Source organism: Notechis scutatus, chromosome 2, assembly GCF_049901735.1.
Source record: "Notechis scutatus isolate UNSWTSFEM ecotype Mainland chromosome 2, rNotScu1.2, whole genome shotgun sequence".
NCBI lineage: Eukaryota > Metazoa > Chordata > Lepidosauria > Squamata > Elapidae > Notechis > Notechis scutatus.
The window spans coordinates 159,975,913-160,001,611 of record NC_142010.1 but is presented as its reverse complement, the minus strand read 5'-3'; the positions used below and the strand labels follow the sequence as shown (position 1 = coordinate 160,001,611).

The following is a 25,699-nucleotide window of genomic DNA, read 5'->3' as shown; positions in this document are numbered from 1 at the left end:
TACCAATCAGATATTAGGAAGAACTTGGCAGTAAGAACTGCCAATTGGTAGAATAAATTACTGCCTGAAGTAATTTCTTCCCCTTCACTGGAGGTTTTCAACATGCTCTCAGGCAAGGTTTAATGAATCTTGTATTGAGCTATGGATTGGATTAAGTCCCTTCTAATTCTATCATTCTGTAAAAGAGAAATTACATACTATATATATCTGCCTATATACACATTCATTTGTAGGATAATAGATAGTCAAATGACAACGATAATAATAAAAGGTTGAGGACCATCATAATATCATTATCTGCTTATCCTGCAGTTCCAATTATTGTGTTTGAAATTACAAAACCCAAATCACTCCCAAGGAAGAAGGCTGTTGGGAGAAGAGAAATAAAAATAATTGACAAATGCAAAAATACAGTACTTTTTTGTTCTATCATTTCTATTACTTTTTGCTTGCATACAGAACTGCCTAGAGTGTTCCTAGTTTTTATCATCCTTTGAAGGGGAGTAAGATAAACAAAACATTGCCCAGGAAGCAACTTCCAGAGCTGACATATTTTGCCTTGATAAGGTCAGGCAAATAATTGTTTGTTGCTAGTATTTAGATGCCATTCCAATCCAACAGGAGTCTTGAGAGCACTGTTAGCTGCCCTGGCTTTTGCCCATGTTCCCCCAAATATTTAATATCTCTAACTCTAAACTCAATCCAGGGGTTCAACACTGGAGTAAAAGTAAAATGCAAGACTGATCTGTTGGGAACAAAAAGGAAATAAGGATGAATATAATATCACAATATAATACTAATTTTACTGAAAAAGATTTATTTCTGTCCATTTAGAGTTTGTCATACTTTTTAAGAACAAGAAAACTATTAAGTCATTTCTAACAACATTTCTAACAACATTTCTAATAACATTTCTAATAACATTTCTAAGTCTTTTTAACAAGAAATAGGCAGTTACTATTCTTATTTTACAAAAAAAGGAACAGAGATAAAGAATTTCCCATAATTTTTCAGAAAATTCATGTACAAATTGAGAGTTCAATCCAAAACTGCAGCTCTTGATTCCATAAAATTGTACATTCTTCTTTCTGTCATTGCATTCTTCCTGCATACAAATCTCCCTTTGAAGAAACTTATTTACATTTTAGGATGAACTGAATTCTATTCAGGCACTAGTAAGAGACAAGATCAATTCCCACCTGCTCTTTTGTCTCAGGAATTCTCTAAAAGAGAAATTCTGAATAAAGGCTTTACTCATCAAAGCTTTTTCACCAAAAAGCCTTGCAAGGCACAGTATAACAGAGAGGGCTGTTCCACTCAAGCTAGGAAGCAGTATATATGCTATTATAGGCAACAAGAAGAATAAGAATAGGCTATGATTCTCTCCCACCCAGACCAACCTTAGGTGTAATTGTCCAACAACTATCAACTCAAGCTGTGGTTGGATGGAATGAGGACCAGAGCAGCACTTTGCCAAGACATATATATACAAGATCAGATCCAGACAGAGCCTGGATTAAAAGTCATTCAGATCTCTTCATTCTTGAAAGTCATTCAGACCTCTTCATTCTCATTCCATTCTGTGGAATCATACGATTAATGTGCCCGAAGTTGATAATCTGGAAAAAAAACATGTATCAAATAAATTAAACTTAAGTTCCCATGTAGCAAAGAATCTCCTTGACTGCAAGAATCTCTTTCAAAGGTGAACTTGCAACATTTTCTGAAAATGAAAATTTTTACGTATAGAAAAATTTTGAAACTTACTAAGTCTCAATTTTTCCCTGTGGAGTAGGACTATTATTGTCTATATATCTGGCAACCTCACAATTACCGCAGGAAAATATACAGTTTTATTTAAAGTCAACATCTGGAAATTTTCCTCTAGATCAAGGCAAACATGATCAACATGATGGACATTATATTGGATGTGAAAGTACTACTGCATACACACTATGGAATTATGTAAAACCTTTTTTGTCCAAATGAAGAAACATTTGTACAAAATTAGGCTGTAAACAGCATGTTCTTATCTATATACAGCAATTTTCCCAGAAATTTTTACTCTAAGGACTTTGATCAAATGCTTGCTACAAGCCTCATCAAGGAGAAGTTAACATAAGAAGGAACAAAGGGCTATCTAATTCAGCAAGAGCCTATTAGATATTCCTGGGAAACCTCCAAGCAAAACAGTATACTAGCACCAATTCATACTCTCCAGCATTGAATACCAATTCTGATGCCAGGAAAACTACATAGGCATCAGAACTAATAGGTAATGATATTTCTTATACACTGCAAATTTGGCCTACCAAAGGGGGATAGCATAGATGCAACAATCATATTTTCTTATTTTAAGAGTCTCTTATATGATAAGATACCATACATTTAAAATTCCAATCTAGAGCTCTGCCAAATAATCACACATATTCTAGAAAAACAAATGGATATGGCAGGAGAAAATAACTTAGTTCAATAAATAAAGATATTTACTGAATTGATCTTATGTCTGAATTTAGATTAATTGCTACTTGGTAGTTAAAATTTGTCATTCCTCCTTCAGGAAAATGATACTGTGTAGGAATTTCTATAAAGCAGAACACTTCATTTGTTCTGGATTTGTGTCTCCTATGAGTACAGAGGATTATTTCATAAACAAAAGGGTTAGGGAAAATATTAGTTCTCTTTCATGGCATGCAGATTAACTCCCACATGCATGATTGGATTTTTTAAATATTGATTTTTGCACAAAACCAAACCAGGAAGTGTTGGTTGGCAAAGATTGTTCAGATAGCTACCAGAAAGATTAGGTAAGTCATGCAAACGGTGATTTTCTTGGTGTCTGAAGCATATTTAAATGTTAATGTTATAACTGTGCTCAATACTAAATTTAGTATGCTGGGTGAATGTGGTCAGTAACTATATATAAATCCAGGTTCTTCATGGGCTTTAAAGTTTACCTCCACTCTGGGTGATATAGCGGACCCATGGCAGAGCCTGGTACCCACTCTTTTCAATGATCTTCATGTACCGTACCTGGTCAGATTGAGATAATAGATAAGAGAGAGAAAAGAGGAGGGAAGTGCATTAACTATCTTTAATTCATTCAGATTTGATGGCATCTCAAGGCTTCCACTGAATTTTAACTTCAGACTATAATGTGGTCAAAGCATCTTTCCCTCTCCAGCTTAGTATGATAATAATCCCATGTATTTGGCATAGTAATTTGAGTAATTGTGAAAAAAATTGCAGCAACTAGTAATAGTGACCTGTTCTTAACTGCAACCATCCGCAGGCTATACAGCTCACAACCTTCAGTTATCCTAGCTTTCTTTTCTATTCCTCAATACCACCTGATCTTATATAGTTCTGGGTCAAAAATGTCCCAATTCCCACATCTCCATCAAATCTGGCTTACTTGAATCCCAGAGACTGTGAAGTAGGGGATTTCAAATCGGACTGAGATGGGTGGCCGACCTTCCAGCTCCTCGTTCTCAACGCTGGGCAGCCCAAAATGGGCTCGCATCAAATATTCTTTACCACCCTGCAAGGAAAAAAGAGTCTTTCCTGGTGATCTGAATCCAGATTTCCTGGTGAATTGTTTCCACAGTCTGGCTCTATAACTAGAAGGCAAACCTTCACCACCACTATTGCCAGCTTTTATCATAGCCAAAGCTCAGGGGTGGGATTCTACCAGTTCGCACCTATTCGCTAGAACTGGTTGTTAACATTCTAAGCAGTTCGGAGAACTGGTTGTTAGAAGAAATTACAGGCCTAATCCTGTAAGGAAGGCAGGAAGGAAACATTCTGGTGTTGCTTACAGAAACTGCCTCTCTGTTAAACCTTATTACATTCTGGGCAGAACTAGACTTCCTGTCTCAGGAACATCTCTGAAGTTTCCCCCCCCCCTCCTTTGCTGGTACTTTGCTTGTGTGGAGTGACCATTCAAAGTTACAATGGCATTGAAAAAAGTGACTTATGACCATTTTTCACACTTACGATTGTTGCAGCCTCCCCACAGTCATGAGAGGCCAGGCGAGGAGATGCGTGCCTCGATGTGAGTGATATTGAGTTGACCATGCCCAGCCAATAACATGACCACCAAGCCATGTCCACCCAGTCACATGACCATCAAGCCATGCCCACCACCTAACCCACCCCCACAGAACCAGTTGTTAAAAATTTTGAATCCCACCCCTGCCCTAGCTCCTTTATAATCTAGTTGGAAGGAATTCATTACCTATTATAACACCTAGCAGTGCCTCTTACAATTGTCAGAGACTTCAATATACAGTTAAGAGCTCTCCAATAAAATAGTAAAGGTAAAGGTAAAGGTTCCCCTTGCACATACGTGCTAGTTGTTTCCGGCTCTAGGGGGCGGTGCTCATCTCCGTTACAAAGCCAAAGAGCCAGCGCTGTCCGAAGACATCTCCATGGTCATGTGGCCGGCATGACTAAACACTGAAGGCGCACGAAATGCTGTTACCTTCCCATCAAAGTGGTCCCTATTTTTCTATTTGCATTTTTACATGCTTTCAAACTGCTAGGTTGGCAGAAGCTGGGACAAGTAATGGGAGCTCACTCCGTTACATGGTGCTAGGACTTCGAACTGCCGACCTTTCTGATCGACAAGCTCAGCATCTTAGCCACTGAGCCACTACTTCCCTCTAATAAAATAGTATCCTACTCCAAATTCAGCAAAAGAATCATATAACTTACCAAATGTTCCTGGTAAAAATCTAACAGATTGGAATGTACTACTGATATGAAAGATGCAGGATGCTGATCAGAGAAAAACAAAATTATTTTTTCTTACTGGAAAGGACTTTATGTTCCAGACAACAGTATTCTTTTCAGGCAGATATTTTGCATTGCCAATGTTGGTTTTGAATTTGGGTGAGTCAGCATCACTTGGGACAGGCACACTTATCTCCACACCATTGGCCACTGATTGTTTTTTGAACTGGCCCTTTGCCTTTTAGAGAGAAAAAATTAGAATAAAAAAATGACATATGGAAAAAGACACATTTCCCTGATCAATTCAGTCTCTGACACAAGAGAAAGATCCAAAACTCAAGATGGTTTGGACTCATTTATTTTGATTCAATGAAGACAGACATACTCTTTTCTGCAGGCTATGCAAATTCCATAGCTATAGAACATACTGCAGAATTTAGAATCATAGAGCTGGAAGGGGCCGCAGAAGTCTTCTACCAACCCCCTGCTCAAGGCATCACCATAGTCAAATGGTTGTCCAGTCTATTTCTGAATACCTGCAGTGATGGAGCACCCACAATTTGGGAGGCAAGCTATTCCTATTTTTAGGTTGGATCTCTCTCTATGCTTGCCAATTTGGATCAATCAAGAGCATTTACAGGAATAAAACATAAGAGTGTGCATTTTATTAAGATCTAGTCTTTCTTTCTTTTTCTTTTTTTACACTGGAGGTCTTGCAGAGAAATGATGATATTGTTCAAAATAATTCACCTTAACCATAATCTCTACTCGGCTGTGAGAGAACTTCTCAATGACAGATTCGATCCAGATGAGAGGTTTCACCTTGTTGGGATGGGGATGGGAAGAGAAAGAACAAAAAGAAGCATTAATTTCAAAGCTTCCAATGTAATAGAGGATGTAGAATAGTCCAAAGATTATTGTATTAAATATGATGAGACATATTTAATTAGACCTGCACAGTTGAACAGCTCTATTTAATGTAGCAACAGCAGGGTTACACTCTATTAGACATAATATAACAATTATTTATAGAGCTTCTAAGTCATTGCAGCAGCAAAGAAATATGTTTAAGTAAAATCATAAAATGGTGAGAGAACAAAGCAGGGAGGAGGAGAGGCGAATTTGCTGTGGATCATCGAGCTGGTGAGAAGAGAGAACAGAGAGGAAGGAAAGAGAAGAGAGATGAGCTTGTTGTGGACAATCCAGGTAGTCCTGTTTGCTGGTAGAAGCAGCATCCCCAGCACGATGGACAGCAAATGGGAATCACATGGCTCCAGAGCAAAAAGCTGCAGCAGACCAGCAGGGAGGAGAGAGAGCCAGCAGCAGCACAGGGCAGCGCATGAGCTAGAGCCGGAGAGAACCACAGAGAGCAACAGGGAAAGAGATGGAGGAGCTGAGTGGAGGGCTAAGTGGAGCAGACCGGACAGCAGAGCTGAGTTCACCAGAAAGCTGCACAGCAGGCTGAGAGAGCTTACCAGAGCAGGGGGGAGGCTGAAAAGACCAGAGCACCAAAGGACAGCTGGCAGAGAAAACAACAAGAGGCCAGAGCAGCAAACAAGGGAAATGAAGGCAACAAATTAAGCCCGAGGTTTCAATAGACAGGGAGGAAAGACCCCAGTAGAGAATAAAAAAAAATATTGGACAGAAAATAAAAGATAAATAAATAGGCAAATAATAAGGACAAAAGTGGAAAATTAGAAATCAAGAAAGAATAGGATTAATAAAGATCAATCAAATAAATAAGGCAAATCTTAAATAATAAGATGGGGGGAACTGGAGCTCAAAAACTTTTAAAAATATAGGGAATAAAGGGATAAATAAAATTAACATAATAGTAAAATAAATAACAAGGTATAAAAACAAGCAGAAGAAGGCAGAAAAAAGGATAGAAAAAAAGATACAAAATTTTTTACTCTTAAAAAAACCAGCAAAAAGAAACAAATTAATGGAACAGGTGACTGATACTATTGTGGTATGCAATATATGTTCCATGTATGTGCCAAAGAACACCCATGTATTAAATGTAAGCTATAGAAGAAAAAGTAAGGGATCTAGAGGCAGCTGTCAGGATTCCAGCAATCACCCTAATTAAATCATGAGTCTTGAGCCAAACATCAAAAAACTTCAAAGGATTTATTAGAGGCAACATACTGGCATGTCCTGTATGAAGCCAACTCTGTCATACATAATTTACAGTCACCTGTGGCCCTGTTTCCCCCACCTCATGGGTGTCTCATAAATCAGATTCTCCAAATAAGCATGTTCACAGGCTGGGTATCATCAATCACGTTCTCCAATTAAATATATTCATGGGCAAAAGCTCTGGTAGTTTAGTTACAATCTTTTAAAGATAAGTGTTGGAATTGTGAGAAAAGGACAACTAGGCCCTAAAGTTGGTGTAGGCCTCTGCCTAATTGAAAGCCTCAAATTAACAATATATTATAACGCTGGCTGAGCTAATTTTGCAAGCATAGCAAAATATTTGCAATCTGCTGAGCTGAATTTGCAGGCATAGCAATATATTTGCTATCTGCTACTTCTGCAAAAACATATATTTGTTGGACAATCAAAAATAGAGCTATTTTGGATCACAAATGTCTGGGATATTGAGAAAAGGGGGAACTGAAAGTAGCAGATGGTAAGTGAGTTGGCATATACCTACAAGTGGGTGTTAATTGATGGACTGTGTGAAGGAATAGGGAAGTACATCCAGTAAGATTATCACTGGGTGGGTTTCAGAAGAAGAAGGGTATAAAAGAAGGGGGTAAATCTCAAATCAGGGGCACTGATAGTAGCTATCCTTTCTGGAGTTAGCTACTGTCTCTGGACCTCATTGCAATGGGTTACTCTCCAACCTACAAAAGAAAGCCATGCTCGAATTGAACGGAATAATGAACAAATAACTCCCAAAGGATTTGACCTTGCTGATAAACCTTAGAGGAAGACAAATGAAAGTATGTCACACATAGAAGAAAACACAATAATAAAAGATTCTAACATCTAACAAACCCCTGCTGCCCAATCTAAGCCCCATTAAAAATGAGCAACTGATTTCTCCCCCTAGTTGAAAATACTCAGACCCACAACCTCCTCCTCAAAGAAAACATGCAAACACTTAGAAAAGAGACATCATCCAATATCCCTAAAAAAGTCACATCAACAAATTCACCTGGGATAAACAGAAAAGCACCCCAGACTGCATCCCCTAAAAAGAACAGAACCAGCCATCTGCAGACTGGAGATACAACCTAGGAAGGTTTGTTTCTGGAGCAAAAATCAAGGATGTAGCTGACAACCTAACCAAAATAATTAAGCACATAAATTACTACCCTTTTCTACATGTAGGGGTGAATGACACAAAAAAAGGATTTGAAACTAATATTGAGTGATTATGAGCAGCTAGGCAAAAAAGTTAAGGAGTTAGATGCACAAGTAATTTTTTCATATGTTCTGCCAATGAAAGGTCAACACCTGGTAAGACAAGCCATATAGGTTCCCCTCTCTACAGACGAGAGTGAGGAACCTCTGGCCAGAGGAAAAGCTAGCGAGGAAGAGTGCAGGCATCCCCTCTTTTACAATTAAAGTGAGGCTGGTGGTACCCGAGACTGGGGAGCAAGGAGAATTAGAAGCAGTAATTGATACAGGATGTACCCAGTGTTTAATTAGGCTTCCAATTGAACAATTAGGAATAAAGACTGGAGCCCTAAAATGCCTAATTAGATTTGAGCAGGTGGATGGAACTTTGATTGGGGGGACACTAGCCATCCAAGTTACAGAACTAGTCAGATTAGAGATAGGAAGACATTGTGAACTTATTCGATTTGTAATAGCACCAAAACTGTCAGAAGCTATCATTCTGGGTCTGGCTTGGCTAGACAAGTGGATCCCTAGCATTAAGTGGGAAGATGGATTCAGAAAAATCATAATTGGGATGGGGCTGCTTCCTCCTGTTCCCCCTGGCAAGCACCTGATTCTCAACATGAGCCAATCGCCAGAACTGGCAACTACCACTTCAGATTCATCACCAGGTGAGCCCTCAGTTCAGTGGTGGGATTCAACCGGTGTTACTACCAGTTTGGCGACTATGTTTTGCATGCGCACTTCACACGCACATGCACCAGATGTGTGCTGCGCACGCGTGTAAAAAAACCTTTAGCTGTGCTGCCCAGACAGCTGAAAAGTGCTGCTCACACATGCACAGAGTTTGGAAAGCCTATTTTTTCCTGCTTTTTCAACCTCAGCTGTGCCATGCAAAGCAGCTGAGGTTGAAAAAGCAGGAAATAAAGGACAGGTAAGAGCCCAGGCAGGCAGTTGGGCCAAAGAGCAGCAAACACAGAACCAGTTCAATGTCTGCTGCTCTTCAGAGCTACCAGTTCTATACAGCCAGGTAGAACCAGCAGCATCCCACCCCTGCCCCAGTTCCTAAGGAATATAGAGACTTAGCCAAAGTATTTAGTGAGGAGGAATGCAATATCCTCCCTCCTCATCGGACCACTGATTGTGCCATCAAAATAGAACCTGGGGCCAAGCTGCCAAAACCAAAAATGTACTCAATGACGCCTGCCGAGATGACTGAACTGAGAAAGTACATTGATGCTAATTTAGTGAGGGGATTTATTGAGACAGCAAAATCAAAAGAGGCAGCTCCAGTACTATTTAAAGAAAAGAAAGATGGGAGGCTTAGATTATGCGTTGATTCCCATGGGATCAATACCATGTGCGTACAAAATATGTAACCCCTATCCCTAATGAAGGACTTGCTGAACCACTTGTCAAAAGGCAAGATTTTTACTAAGGTGGATTTAAGAGAAGCCTATTACCGAGTCCGCATAAGAGAAGGAGACAAATGGACAACGGCTTTTAACTGCCCACTGGGTAGTTTCCAATTCTGAGTCATGCCTTTTGGACTTTAAGGGCCTCCCACAGTTTTTATGCAGCTGATAAATGAGGTGCTACATGAACATCTGTATAAGGGGGTCCTGGTTTACCTGAATGACATTCTTATATTTAGTGAGAATTTGGAAGAACATGTAAAACTAGTCAGACAGGTACTGAAAAAACTTTTAGCTGCCAACCTTTATGCAGAGCTGTCAGAATGAGAATTTCACAAGGAGGCTTTGGACTATCTGGGCTACTGAGTGTCCAATCAAGGGATCGAAATGGATCCTGGAAAAGTAAAGGCTATGCTGGATTGGCAACCCTCATGAACATGCAAACAACTACAGTTTCCTGAGCTTTGCAAACTTTTATAGGCAATTCATCTCTTCTTTTGCGGAGGTGGCACTCCCTTTAATGGAGCTACTAAGAATTAGACCATCTCCGACCAAGCCAAAGCCAAGTCAACCGCTCACTTGGACAATGGATTGTCAAAAATCCTTTGAACAATTAAAGTGCCTATTTGCAGCAGAGCCCATCTTCCAACATCCCAATCCAAATAAACCCTTTACAGTCCAAGCCGATGCCAGTGACATGGCTGTAGTGGCAGTTCTACTTCAAAGGAACTCTCAAAATGAACTGATGCTTTCTACTTATGTGTCTAAAAAGTTAACGGACACCGAACGCAGATGGGCAGTCTGGGACAAAGAAGCTTTTGCTGTGCGATGGGCTCTCTTATCTTGGAGACATTTCCTTGAGGGAGTTAGTGAGCCTTTCGAGGTGATCATAAAAACCTCGAAGCTTTAAAAACCCCTCGAAAACTTTCTCCTAAACAAGTCCGGTGGGCTCAATAATTTAAGCGCTTCAACTTCAAACTAAAATACATTTCGGGGGGCGGGGGGGAATCCATTGGCAGATGCCTTGTCCAGAAAACCCCAATTTGACAGCCAACAAGAGGAAATAGAACATGCAATGATCTCTGAAGCCCAACCAGCTGCTCAAGCAACCACTAGGTTACATGCCAAATGCCATTCTGACCTCCCAGAAGACAAATTTTCAGCAGATTTGAAAGCAGCGCTGTCAATCAATGTTTGGTTTAAAGAGAACCAAATGGACTTAACTTTGGGGAGGGACTGGCGTGGAAAGGAATTTATATGCCAACCAGTATGAGACTAATGGCGCTAAAGCGCAGTCACAATTCTCAACTAGGGGGCCATCTGATTTCCAAAAACTCTCCATTTCCGACCTCCCAGAAGACAATTTTGGTGGCCAAGGATGAAAACTGATGTTGAGGACTATGTAAAAAGCTGTACCATTTGAGCTACCATGAAGCTCAGACTAGGGAAACCTTCTGGGCTTCTCCAACAAGTAGCCGAACCCATGAAAGCCTGGGAGGAGATTGCCATAGACTTTATTGTCGAACTCCTAGAAAGCGGTGGAAATACAATTATTTGGACTGGCATCAATCTGTTCTCCAAGCAAGCACATTTCACCACTTGTAATGGACTAACTTCTGCAAAGAAGCTAGCAAAGCTTTTCATGAAGCATATTTACAAGCTTCACGGAGTTCTGCAGTGAGTAATATCAGATTGCAGAGTCCAATTTACTGCTCAGTTCTGGAGGGAGTTGGAATGTCCCAGGGGTGTTCCATCCAGCTACCAATGGATCAGCAGAACATTCAAACGCAATGGTGGAACAATACATTAGATGTTATGTAAATTATCAACAGGAAAATTGGGCTGATTTATTGATGTTTGCAGAAATGGCTTATAACAATGCAGTACACAGCAGCACAGGATTAACTCCTTTTCAAATAACTACTGGCATGGAATTTGTCTGTATGCCTGAATTACCTAGGGAACCACCCACTTCCATATCTGGATGGACTTTCTACAAAAAGGGTGGGGAAACACAAAAAAAGCTTTAGCAGAAACAGCTGATGAATACAAAAAACATACAGACAAGTCTCGTTCTCTCCAACCACCATTTAAAGTGGGAGATAAAGATTAAGATTACCTAGTAAAAAATTTGGACCCAAATTCCTCGGTCCTTTTCCTACAGTGAAAGTAATTAACCCGGTAACTGTTCAGCCTAGTCTTCCTCACATATTAGGGAAAATACATCTGGTATTTCACAGCAGCTTATTAAAACCAGCAATAGGCTCTACTTTGAGGCCCAGCCCAACTGCTCCTCCCAAACCTGCAGTTGTACAAGGTGAAACACATTATGAAGTTAAGAAAATTCTTCAGTCTAGATTAATCAAGGGCTGGTTACAGTACCTGGTCCACTGGAAAGTGTACCCTTTGTCAGAAGCTACTTGGGTGAAATGTTGGGATGTAAAAGCAGATAGATTAGTGAAACAATTTCATGATCTGATAGGCCAAAGGGTCCTCCTTGGGGGGGGGGGTTAAGTGACTGGATGGACTAGGCACTAACTGTTAGGAATGTAAGTCACCTAACAGCTATTTGGGTTGGAAAATATATAAACCAGGATAGACATTTTAGTACTGCCTCTTTAAGGGAATGCTAAAAGTGTAATTGGGTGTGGTTGCTCAAACGGCCATAAGATGGAGCCAGAAACCTGGGTTGTTTAGTCTTAGTCTTAGTCTCAGAAGAAGTTTCAGTGGGTCTCTCTGTTTCCTTCTGTTGGAGAGTATTGCCGTTCCTCATAATTGACTGCTATTCTTAGATTTGATGTAAGTTTGATACTGAACTGTTTATGATAGTGGACTTTGTTATTGGACTTTGTTATTGTTATCCCTGGACTGAAAATTGACTGCCTTACCTGTGAATGACTTTGGACTGTGTTTGAACTTTGCTTAAATGTTTCTGGAAGTAAAAACCTACATTTACTGTACAGTGTACCTGTGTGCTGTGTGTGTATTATTCAAACACTTCTCTCAAATACGTCTCCCTGTATGCACTCATTCTCCTAATGGGGAATTACCTCAACACTAACCCCTTGTTGTGTTTTGTCTATTTTATTTTCCAGGACGTGTTTTTTTCTTCATGGGGGATGCCTGTCAGCTCTGGAAGCCATATTAGAACCAGAAGCTTCCACACTTCCACATTCCTGTGCCTGGGAAAGTAGGAGGGGGGATTTTAGAGTATTGGTAGTTAGATATAATAGCATTATTCTTTTCGGTCAAGGTTATGTTATTCCTGCACCTGGAGGAGGAGTGGTTGAAGGGATGTCCCAAGTTGGGACGGTTGGTGATTGGACCATGTGATAAGACTGATGGGTGCAGGGGTTGGGTTTTGAATTTTGAATTACTAAGGGAAAATCCAGAACTCTCAGATTCAGGTTTTCCCAGATGTGTCAATATACCTACTCTAATAAAAAGAAACTTTGAGAAAATGCCTGTCTCGGAGGTTTAATTGGAGTTGGGTTTTTCTGAAACCCTGACAAAACTAAAAACAAAAGAAAAGGAGAAATGTTTCCCCTTTTGCATTTGAGAATGCAACAAGGGACAGGAAAAGAGAAAGGGAAAGAAAATGAAAAAGAAGGACAGATGGAAAGGAAGAAGAAAAAGTTAAGAGGGAAGGAAAAAGAAGAAAAGGAAGGAAGATTATAATGAGGATGAGGGAGGGTCTCAGGGAAGACCTGCCTTAGCACTTGACCACCACAGGTGCCCCCAACACCCACACCCAGCCATGCCCATCCTGGCCCTCCATGGTCAAACACAACCCTAATGCAGTTCTCAATGAAATTGAATTTGACACCCTGGCCTTAGATGTGAGCTCAAGATCAAGGTTAATCTTGACAGAATTGAACACTGGGCCCTATCTAACAAAATGAAATTCAACATAGAGAAACTAAAGTCCTACACTTAGGCAAGAAAAACCAAAAGTATGCATATAGACTGGATAAAACCAGGCTTAATAGCAGTAACTGTGATAGGGATCTTGGAATCTTAGTGGGCAACCAGTTAAATATGAGCCAGCAGTGTGTGGCGGCAGCCAAAAAAGCCAACACAATCCTAAGTTGAATTAACAGAGGGATACAGTCAAGATCAAGTGAGGTACTAATACTACTCTATAAAGCCTTAGTAAGATCACACCTAGAATACTGCATCCAGTTTTGGTCACCAAACTATAAAAAAGATGTTGAGACTAGAAAAACTGCAGAGAAGAGCCAGGATGATTAGGGGACCAGTGGAGACTAAAACATATGAAGAACGGTTACAGGAACTGAGCATGGCCAGCCTAGTGAAGAGAAGGACCAGGGGAGACATGATAGCAGTCTTCCAATATTTGAGGGGCTGCCACAGAGAGGAAGTGGTCAAGCTATTTTCCAAGACACCTGTAGGCCAGACAAGGAATAATGGATGGAAACCGATCAAGGAGAGATTCAACCTAGAAATAAGGAGAAATTTTCTGTCAGTGAGAACAAGCAACTAATGGAACAGCTTGCCCTCAGAAGTTGTGGGAGCTTCATTACTGGAAACTCTCAAGAAGAGACTGGACTGCTATCTGTCAAAAATGATGTAGGGTCTGCTTGGACTAGATGACCTATAATGTCCCTTCCAACTCTGTTTAATCTGTATAAAAGAATGGCTAATTTACTTATCAACTGCAAAAATGTCATCAATACTACTTAAGAACTGATAAGAATGATAGTCATGGGTGGCAAAATTGCCCTGACTATCTTTAGCTGAAAAGTATTGTATTCCATTTAGCAATAGCACTTGAATTTACTGTATATAACTCCCACAGTGCTTTACAGCAATATAAACAGATCGCACCCAACAATCTGGGTCCTCATGTTACCAATCTTGGAAGGATGGAAGACTGAATCAACCTTGAGCCCCATCAGGATCGAACTGCAGACTGTGGGCTGTGCCACAATATTGCATTCTAATCACTGCAGCACCAGACAACATATTTAATTATATTTTGCTGGCAAAATACACAAAATAAAAAAGTGCTGAGATTTTATCCTAGAGCATATCTAATTATCTTGTGTAACACTGAGTTCATACTTTGCATTAAACTATATGACTCTTTTGGACTGAATGTGTTATATACATGGCTGGCTTGTTGCTGCGAAGTTTGAGCCCAGAAACTATATACAGCCATTATTAGGCATTTATCATACTTGTAAAGTTTTTCAGATATCTCAATAGACAGTTTTCTGATTGGCAAAGAATCAGCCTACTTGAAAAAGGAAACCATTAATTATCTGGACATATTTTCTGTTGTTCTGTACCAAAATAAAGCCTCCCTTCTACAGCAAGTTCTACTATTTTATAAATAGGCAACTGCCACACTTGGACATCAATCCTTAGCAAAGTGTAGGTGTTATCTTCGTGAATCCACAAGCAAGGGAAGGATACCTATCTCAGCAAAGGGAAGATGGTACATGAGATTATGGTTGTGTGAGTAAAGTCCCGGCAGAGGGGGTATTCAGCAGCTTCTGACCAGTTCTGGAGAACTGGTAGTGGAAATTTTGAGTAGTTCGGAAAACCAGCAAATACCACCTCTGACTGGCCCCTTCCCCATCTATTCTCTGCCTCCCAAGTCCCAGCTGATCGGCTGCGTCTTCTTTTGTTGCCCTGCACAGGAAAATGGAGCTGGAAAGCAGGTTAGTGGGATGGGGAGAGAATGGGATTTGGCAGTATCCTTCCCCTGGAGTGGGGTGGGAATGGAGTTTTTACAGTATCCTTCCTCTGCCACGCCCACAAAGCCATTCCCACAAAGCCATGCCCACAGAACTGGTAGTAATTTTTTTTTAATCCCACCACTGAGTCCTGGGATATTTTTTTCTGTGTTCCATTTCCAGGAACACTTCAAAGATCTACCTGTGTACTCAGGCGATATGACATAAGCTCAAAATCTCCATCAGGCGGAATGAATGAAATAGTACGATCATTGTCAAAACGTGATAGTCGTACACATTGGTGGAACTTGACATCCTCCAGTTCTACAGACTTATTTTTTCCACCTGAAAGTCAGAAGTACAGTTATTAAAAGACAAATATAATCTCTGGTATACTAGATGTATTAAGAAACAATTGCCTGTTTTTGGTGGAAGCCTTCAATGGAAGCAGAGTTTCACAAAATAAAAGAAAAATAATGAGCCCTCATTTCTGATAATCAAATCCCATGAATATGCTGCAAAAGAAACATATAAAATTATGAACAGCTTTGTGGAGGGGAAAACTAAAAACTAAATAAAATTTAACAATACAAAATTCCAATTTAAAATTACAGCATAGTCTATTGAAATTAAACCAAAATATATATGTGTCAGTATATAAGAAATTATAACCAGGGATCGACATAACAACAAATCAGCTAATGGGAACTGTTTGGTGACTAAGAAACAGCACCTGTTGTGAGCCATGCCAGACAGCTTGGAGACTGGGCGTGGCTTAGGGTAACTGGTCTATATAAATATAGAGCTTCTGTGTTTCTGGTGGTTCTGATGGCTTCTGCTTCTTGTTCTTGTATTCGCTACCACATTGCAAGAGTATTGTATATATGCATTATGGGTATTGTATATATGCATTATGTTTTAAATTATTGTATATAAACAAATTTGTAATATAAATGAATCCTGCTGAATTATTACTTGTGTGCTGGTTGGATTGTTGCAAACATTAACAGGTTATGGGCCCAGAGCACACCAAGCACACAGTAAGACTGAACTGTAATTCAGCTGAAGGACAGCCTGTGTTAAAAGGAAAGCTCTCTGCCTCGATTGGGACAGAAGAATTATATTATTTGGGCTGCAAAATTGGAGTAATTCCTAAAGGAGCTCTGGGATATTGTTATTAATCTACCCCAGGCACCATTAGCAGCAACAGATCAAAGGCAGCATGATAAGGCACTGGCCTACATCATTTGAAGAGTTCTCCACTCGTCTACTCATTGCAGAATATCTTATGCCACCAGACTTGAAATTCTAGACCTAGAAAACCTAGAACTATGCCGCCTAAGTATAGTACATAAAATTATATATTGCAATGTCCTACCTGTCAATGAATACTTCAGCTTCAACCATAACAATATAAGAGCACACAATAGATACAAACTCAAGGTAAACCGCACCAAACTTGATTGCAGGAAATACGACTTCAGCAAAAGGTCAATGTCTGGAATACTCTACCAGACTCTGTGGTTTCTTCCCCAAATCCCAAAAACTTTAACCTTAGACTGTCTACTATTGATCTCACCCCTTTCCTAAGAGGTCTGTATAAGCGCACCAATGTGCCTACCATCCCTGTCCTATTGTTTCTTTTTATTTTTCTTATATGTATCCATTTCATGTATTCATAACTATGTTTATACTTATACCTGTTATCTTATAATTGCTTGACAAAATAAAATAAATAAAAATAAAATAAATAAATCTTAAGTTTAGAAGATGAACAATTCTTGAATGTAGTTGATTTAAAGACTACAAATAAGGTATGGCTGAAATTGAGAAGTATGCATGTGAGTGCATCAGCATGCAATATTGTAGAATTATCAAAGCAATTGTACAGAGCCTGGATGCAGCCACAAGCGAGTGTGGAACAGCATTTGTTGCACACGCAGAGTTTATTTATTGAGTTGGAACAGCATGGAATGCAGACTCCTGAATCTCAGAAGGTGCTGATGGTGTGAAATAATCTTGATGAAATGTGGGACATTGTTTCAGCTGTTTTTGAGTGCAAACAGGACTTATGAATGGAAGCCCTTAAAGCCTGTTTGCTTTCTGAAGAAAACAAATGCCATTTTAGAAAGAGCCACAAGGAGAAATTCCTCAGGTGGGGGCCCAAGGAGCAGAGAGAGAAAAGCAACAGACAAGATGTCTGCAAAGACCAGAGAACCCAGCAAAGATTTTCTATGAAGAAAGAGAAAGAAAAAGTATGACAATATTTCATCTGTGGTGATGAATCAAACAGAAAGACTGTTTGCAAGGAAGAAAAACAACAGGTTAATAAGCTGCTGTTGAAAAAGTTAGCTATTGTAAAAGCAGTGACAAATGGTTAATAGACCGTGGGGCTAGTCAAACAATTGTTAATAATTCAAAATTGTTTTACAGAATGGATCCAGCTGGAGGAAATACAGTAGTCTTTGCAAATGGCCAGAAGGCTAAAGTCACAGGAAAAGGCAGTGTGCTGATTCCATGTCTGGAGGAAAAGTTTAGTAACATATTATGTGTGCCTGAAATGGAGCATAATTTACTGGCTCAAAGAGCTATCGCTTTAGCGATGGAAGCAAAATATGATTTCAAGGTCTGCTAGTTTTGCAGAGCAAAATTGGAACAGAATTGATGCCAATTTTTCCACAGTGATGGTGATCCACTTAGTGACGATAACTCAGTGACAGTGTCAGCATTTAGGGAGGAGAAACCAAAAAAGAACTAGAAAAGGAGTCAGGAGAAGATGATGACTCAGATATTAAGCCAGAGAGGGTTGAAACACAGGAGCAGTCATACCACGCAGGACAGAGCAATGGAACAAGGAAATTCCACCTGACAGGTATACTGCTAGTAAAGTTAAAGTGTGTAATGTATGGTATGAGTCAAGGAACTATAAGGAAGTATTGTCATTACCCAACATTGAACAAGTTAAGTGGAAAGAAGCCATGGACAAAGAAATTAAATCCATGGTTCACATCTATTACTTTGCCACAAGGTTGCAAAGCCATGGGTATACAAAAAAAATACTACCCAACAATGAGGTACAATATAAAGCAAGATTAGAGGCACAAGGTTTTTCAGAGGAAAAATTTGTACAAGGTATTCACACCAACTGTAAAGAGCGAAAGCATAAGGTTGACACTAGCATTGGCAGTGGCACATGACCATAAAATTTGGCATTTTGATATAACCACAGCATTCCTCAATGAGGAATGAGAAGAAGAAATTTATATGGTTCAAGCATCAGGGTATGAAAGTAAAAAGCCTAACGTTGTGTATAAATTGAACAAGGCCATTTATGGGTTGAAACAGTCAGCCAGGAATTGGAATGTCTGTTTAGATACAGCATTGAAGGGTCTTGGGTTCAAGAATTGTAAAGCTGATGGTTGCATATATACTGGAAAGTTACAATGTGGGGATTGTCATTTGTTGGCATTTGTGGATCATCTTTGTTTCATTTGTCACAGAAAAAAATGCTAATCAATTAGAGAAAATTTTTGAAATAAAAGATTTGGGTGAAATACAAAATTATCTCAGTGTAGAGATACAAAAAACTGAGAAAGGTTCTCAAAGAAAGAAAATTGAACAGCTGTTGGAGAGATAGAACATGAAGGATTGTGATTCTGCTCCAACACCTATTTTTCATAATAGTTTGGGTGAGGACAAAAGTGAAGCCTGTGATCAGTCAGCAATAGGGAGCCTGTTATAACTGTCACAGTGGTCCAGACCAGACATAGTTTGGGCAGTAAGCATCTTAAGTCACTTTACTGCTGCACCAATGCAATTGCATTGGATGGGTATAAAAAGGATTCTCAGGTATTTGAAGGGAACTGTGAACTTGGGTCTTCAAATACAGATCTCTGAAGAATTGCAATTGAAATGTTATGTAGACAGTGATTATGCCAATGATGTAAAAACCAGAAAGTCTAATTCTGGGATTGTGGTATTGTTTGAAGGGGCCTTAACTGATTGGAAGTCCAGAAAACAAACAACTGTAGCCATTTCTACTGTGGAGGCAGAATTTATAGCTCCATCTGAACTTTGTTCAGAGGTAACTTGGTACATACAGCTGTTACAGGATTTAAGCGTAAAGGTAAATGATGTTGTAACAGTGTTTCAGGATAATCCTGCTTCCGTTAAAATGGCAACAGGTGATAGAGTGAAAAATAGAAACAAGCATGTGGACATTAAGTATTGTAATGTCAGAAAAGCCCATCAAATGTAAATTAATTAGCTTGCTTCACTGTTCTTCGGAGGACAATCTGGCAGATATAATGAAGCCATTGGTGAAGTGCACCATGGGAAAAATATTATTCAGTTATTCAGTTTTATGTTTATTCCAGTCATAAAGGGAGGAGTGCCAGTATATAAGAAATTATGAGCTGGGATAGATATAACAACAAGTCAGCTAATGGGAACTGTTTGGTGACAAAAATACAGCACCTGTTGTGAGCTATGCCAGACGGCTTAGGGTAACTGGTCTGTATAAATATAGAGCTTCTGTGTTTTTGGTGGTTCTGATGGCTTCTGCTTCTTGTTCTTGTATTTGGTACCAACATTGCAAGAGCTACATGGGTATTGTATAATGCATTATGTTTTATATTATTGTATATAAAAAAGTTTCTTCTATAAATGAATCCTGCTGAATTATTTACTTGTGTGTTGATTGGATTGTTGCAAACTCTAACAGTATGGACTTTAATAGACATTCTCAAAGCAAAATTGCAGACTAGCTTGTTCTCCTAACTTTATAACCAATCTGACACATTCCATAGATAGATATGAAAGTGTAAAGACATTATTGATATGAGACTCAAATCTGAAACTCCTCATTCCTCCCCAAATGCTCATGCCATCCACCCCAAATGCTTATGCCATTCCTCCCCAAATGCTCATGTCATCACACTATGATTTACTTACGTCCTGTGAGCTCGAAAAGCACCCTATCATTGAGGCCCAGGCGTAGCTCTGGCATACCAGAAAGGAACACCTTCAGTTTGATGGAACCCACTATTTCACTCAGCAGGACACTCCCATTGGCATTAACCTGAAAGACAAGTAGGGTCTGATGTCCTCCATTCACTCTCCACACTCCTCTGCATGAGAAAATATGGCTCCTCCTCCTCTTGAACATAGTCATGCTGAAGTTCCCAACAAAACATAGAAACAAAAACTTCACCAATTACCACCATTAAATCAGAGTGGGTAATCCTAGGAGACTCTCAAAGGGTAGAGTGATAATGACAAAATGAAATGTGAATGACAGCATGTAAAATAATTTTATATTTATTTTAAAAAATTAAACTGAATTGTTAAATTGTCCTGTGGCAAGTTGGCCATGGTGAGTTGGCTGTGGCTGGTTGTCCCATTCCATCCAGTGATGGACAACCCATGTCTGAAGGCAAGTCTGATATTGTTTTCACTGTTAGTAAATTTCTCCTTAGTTTTAGGTTGCTTCTCTCCTTAATTAGTTGCCAACTAATCAAAACAATTGTTTTTTGTCTTGTGTTCTGGTGCTTTGTTTGGAAAATAGAATGACTCTTCTTCTTTGTGGCAGCCCCTCAAATATTGGAATACTGCTATCATGTCACCCCAGTCTTTCTTTTCACTAGACTAGACATACCCAATTCCTGCAAATGTTCGTTGTATGTTTTAGTTTCCAGGCTCCTAATCATCTTTGTTGCCCTGCTCTTTCCAAAGTTTCAACAACTTTTTAATAATCTGGTGACCAATACTGGATGCAGTTTTCCAGATGTCGTCTTAGTAAGGCTTTATAAAGCTATACTAGTATTTCACATAATCTTGATTCTATCCCTCTATTCGCTTTTTTGGCTGCTGCTGCACACTGCTGGCTCATATTTAATTGTCTACTAGGACTCCAAGATTCCTCTCCCTGTTATTGCTATTGAGCTAGCTTTCAACTAATCTGTACTATATGTTTGGTTTTTCTTGCCTAAGTGTAAGACCTTATTTTTCTCTACACTGAATTTCATTTTGTTGGACAGGGCCCAGTGTTCAAGTCTGTTTAGATTCATCTGTATCTTGAGCCTATTATTTTAGGTGTTGGCTATTCCTGCCAACTTAGTGTTATTTGCAAATTTTATGAGTTCCCCTTCTATTCCCTCATCTAAATCATTAATGAAGATTTTGAAGAGTATTGGGCCTAAAATAGAACCTGGGATACTCCACCACTTACTTACTTCCATGTAGATATTGAGGACTACATATTGAATGTGATTTACATCTTTGAGGATTAGATATACAAATTATAGAAAGAAGAGTGTCATAATGTACTGTAAGTTTAGAGAGGTTAAATTGTACTTATAATTGCTGAAAAGAATATTGGAAGCCATTTCTTTGTATTTTTTTCCTTTTCTATTTTTCTTTAACTTTTTTCTTTTCTTGCATTGTTTTGTCTTCTCTTTACTTCTTTTCTTTTTTATTTTATATTAGTTTATTATTAGTTTTATCTTTCTACAAATTTATATATATATATATATATATATATATATATATATATATATATATATATATATGTGTGTGTGTGTGTGTGTGTGTGTGTGTGTGTGTGTGTGTGTGTGTGTATAGAACTTTGGTTATTTGGGTTTTCTCCCGCGTTAGATTGGCAGTATCTAGGCAACGTTTCAATGAAGTCTCATTCATCATCTTCAGGCTTGTGTCTTCGGCTCTATGCTTCTCAGAGTGAGAAACTTCCCACTCTGAGAAGCACAGAGCCAAGACACAAGCCTGAAGATGATGAATGAGACTTCATCAAACGCTGCCTCAGATACTGCCAATCTTACGTGGGAGAAAATCCAATAACCAAAGATCCACATACAAATACCATGAGAACCTCAGAAAATATATATATTATATATATAATACATATATTATATATATATTATATATTATATATATTATTATATTATATTATATATATATATATATATATATATATATATATATATATATATATATATATATATATATATATATTCTTAAGTTTTCGCTGGTTTACATGTATGGCATTCAGCTTTGTTCGGTATTTTCCCACGTCATAGTAGTTGTGCTTTTAAGTTGTAGCGACGTTTCAGCAGAATCTATCTGCCATCATCAGGCTTCTGGCTTGTGTTCGCTCTGTGAGTCAGGACCCACAGTTGTTTCAGTTTTAAATTTGGGGCAGCTATTGCTGTGCCAGAATGGTTTTTTCTTCATCCTCCCAACCAATCAGGATGAAGAAAAACCATTCTGGCACAGCAATAGGCTGCCCCAAATTTAAAACTGAAACAACTGTGGGTCCTGACTCACAGACGAACACAATCCAGAAGCCTGATGATGGCAGATGAGATTCTGCCAAACGTCGCTACAACTTTAAAAGCACAACTACTATGACGTGAAAATACCCGAACAAAGCTGAATGCCATACATACATACATACATACATACATACATACATACATACATACATACATACATACATACATATATATATATATATATATATATATATATATATATATATATATGTTGTGATTCCGGCATCTGCTACAGGTTTTTTGAATGACAGCTCCAGTGAGGAGGACTTATATGAATCAGCAAGTTCTAACGATGAGGAGGAGATGAATGCATTTGATTTGCAAGATCGGCTTGAACCTTCAAACTCCTCCACCCTTCAATTAGGTGGTCAGCCGGGAACGGGTGATAATGAGGAACCAATGATATCTTCAGGTGAAGAAGATGATAATTTGGATGATTGCTGGGTAGATGTCAGGACAAGACGTCTCCTGACAAGGAGGAACCAACGAGGATACAGTAGGAGAGCAGACCAGCAATTAGACTAATTAGTTACTCTATAAAGGGAGAGATATGACTTTGCACTTTGTCTGGAACAAAGTGTCTATTTGCAAGGAGAACTGAAGAGCACAGTTTGGAGGATTTTGATCTGAAATATCTTGTTGGGATTTGGATTTAATTTGTTGGAACTTCTACTTATTGGAATTATTTTGTGAAGGATTTTGATCTGAAGAATCTTGTTAAGTCTTGGATTTAGTTCGTTGGAACTTTTATTTATTGGAGCTATCTGTGAAAATTCCTGTTTGCTGCCTTTCGTTACAAGGACTGTTGCTTTCAGCCTTATCTGTTTACTTTAAAAGGTGGGACATAACATTTTCCTGTTTGCTGCCTTTCTTTACAAGGACTGCTGCTTTCAGCCTTAACTGTTTATTTTAGAAGGTGGGACATAACATATATATATATATATATATTTGTTTTCTGAGGTTCTCGCGGGTATTTGTATGTGGATCTTTGGTTATTCGGGTTTTCTCCCGCGTAAGATTGGAAGTATCTAGGCAACGTTTCGATGAAGTCTCATTCATCATCTTCAGGCTTGTTTCTTCGGCTCTGTGCTTCTCAGAGTGATGTGAGCTTGCAGCTGCTTCTTCCTTTTAACTGCTAGTGGGGGTGTGACTTGATTGGGTGGGGGCTTGCCTGTGTTCTGATTGGGTGGGGGTGTGTTCTCATTGGTTGGGGGTTTGGCTGTGTTCTGATTGGTTGGGGGGTTGGCCGTGTTCTGATTGGCTGGAGGCGTGTTCTGTTCAGGTGGGGGCTTGGTTGAGATCCTTTTCCATTTTTCTTTCCTTTGCCAAAATGATAGTCTTCATCTGCTTCATAGCGTTTTCAGTTGCTCAGTTAAAAACCATTGCTTTAAGGCATAATATACTTCTAAAATTCTATGCTGATTACATTTTTTCAAGTGTGTCAGCTTTACTATCTTAATGAAATAACGTAAGATTTCATTTTTTATATATATTAAATTTTACATTATTTAATAAAGATAGTTGAGGTACTTGAAAAAGTGTAATGTGTATATTGTTAGTGTTTAAATATGCCACCATGTTCAGGGCATAAATCCAAAGTTCATTATTTTTGTATCCTACACACATTAAAATAGCTTTCTGGACTTGTTACAATCATGCTGAAGCTTCTAAAACCCTCATTTATATAATCTTCTACCACAAATAATTTTAAGTCTGACTCACCAACAGGTTAACAGATTCAATGACATCAATGAAGACCTCATTCTTCTTGTATTTAAGCCCCTCTGATCTCCAAGAGACTGCATTGGTGACAGTGGATGGAACCCGGGATTTAGCTATCTCCAGTTTGTTGCTCTGCTGAGTGATGTACCTATGATACAGTGAAAGAATTCTTCCTGATCAAACATCCTACTACAGTATAGCTTGTCTCAGATACATTTTGCTGTCTAGAGCAATGTTCCACCCCAACAATAACAAAGCAAAGCAGACACTATTGTGGATGCATAGAGAGTTTTAACTGAACTCAAGTTACAGGAAATGAAATAGGGCGTAATCACCAGTGGTGGGATTCAATTTTTTTACTACCAGTTCTGTGGGCGTGGCTTGGTGGGCATGGCAGGGGAAGGATACTGTAAAATCTCCAGTCAGAGATGGTATTTGCCAGTTCTCCAAACTATTCAAAATTTCCACTACTGGTTCTCCAGAACTGGTCAGAACCTGCTGAATACCACCTCTGGTAATCACCCAGGAGGGATACCAATAAGTCATTAATATCTGTAGAAAGATAATTAGAAAGCTTAGAGCACAACATGTGTCGTGTCCGGCGCAGGAAGGAAGCTCGGAGTCAGTGACTGGTTTCAGCTCTTTATTGTGCTCCGATTACAGCTTAAGGTTGAAGGGAAAAACTGCGGCTTTTTATTCCCGAGCCGCGGTGGCCGCGGCCAATGGCACTGCTTCGAATCTCCCGCGATTAGTTTCCACCAATCGCGGGGGATCCGCAACGGGCCAATCAGTGCGGCTCGCTCAACCAATCCGGTCGCCACGCGCTTTAGCCAATCGCGACGCGGGGCTACGAGTATGTAAATTGACTGTACAGAACACCCCTCCCCTCTTGGGTCGGTCCTACGTAACGTAGTCCCGTAGGTAGGCGGGGCTTTGTACTTGCCTACTGGACTTGCGCAGATTAGTTGTTGTTTGGTTCCCGGCCGGGACCTCTGTTTCTCTTGACCTCGTCGATGGAACCGCCTGGAAGGTGTCGCTGGGCCTCTTGTTGCAGCTCCCTCCCGGTCTACCCGGGTTGGTCGAGCGACTTTCGCCGCTCCCGCCAGGTCTTTCCGGGCTGGTTGAGCTGGCCTGGCTGTTTCTTCCTGGCGAGGCTTCGGGCTGGCTGTTGACTGGTGAGTATTGCTGGTTATTTTCTATTATTTCTTGATCCCCTGTATATTCCCTCCCCTCTTGGTTTGGATTAATGGGATCGTCTGTGTTTGATTGCGTGTTGGTTGTGTTTCTTGTTCTTGATCTTAATTGATCGATGTGGCGTTTCCATGTTTGTCCGTCGGTCGTTTGCAGCCGGTAGGAGTGGGGTCCTGTCAGTTGGGTGATGGTTGCCGGTACCCATAGTGGATCTCCGGTAAGATTC

General features: G+C 39.5%; 1 protein-coding gene across 2 annotated transcripts in view; it reads right to left on the bottom strand.

The window, feature by feature from the left end:
- Positions 1-806: 806 nt before the first annotated feature.
- Positions 807-25,699, bottom strand: part of AP1M2 (adaptor related protein complex 1 subunit mu 2) — a 79,300-nt gene continuing 54,407 nt past the window's right edge. For both annotated transcript variants that reach the window (XM_026679662.2, XM_087957116.1), the window contains 8 exons: positions 24,283-24,430; positions 20,165-20,291; positions 15,414-15,556; positions 5,488-5,559; positions 4,817-4,975; positions 3,419-3,544; positions 2,961-3,036; positions 807-1,619 (listed from right to left, as the gene is read on the bottom strand). In XM_026679662.2, the coding sequence (XP_026535447.1) occupies positions 1,597-1,619; positions 2,961-3,036; positions 3,419-3,544; positions 4,817-4,975; positions 5,488-5,559; positions 15,414-15,556; positions 20,165-20,291; positions 24,283-24,430 (874 nt within the window). In that variant the 3' untranslated portion in view covers positions 807-1,596. The remainder of the gene's footprint in view (positions 1,620-2,960; positions 3,037-3,418; positions 3,545-4,816; positions 4,976-5,487; positions 5,560-15,413; positions 15,557-20,164; positions 20,292-24,282; positions 24,431-25,699) is intronic.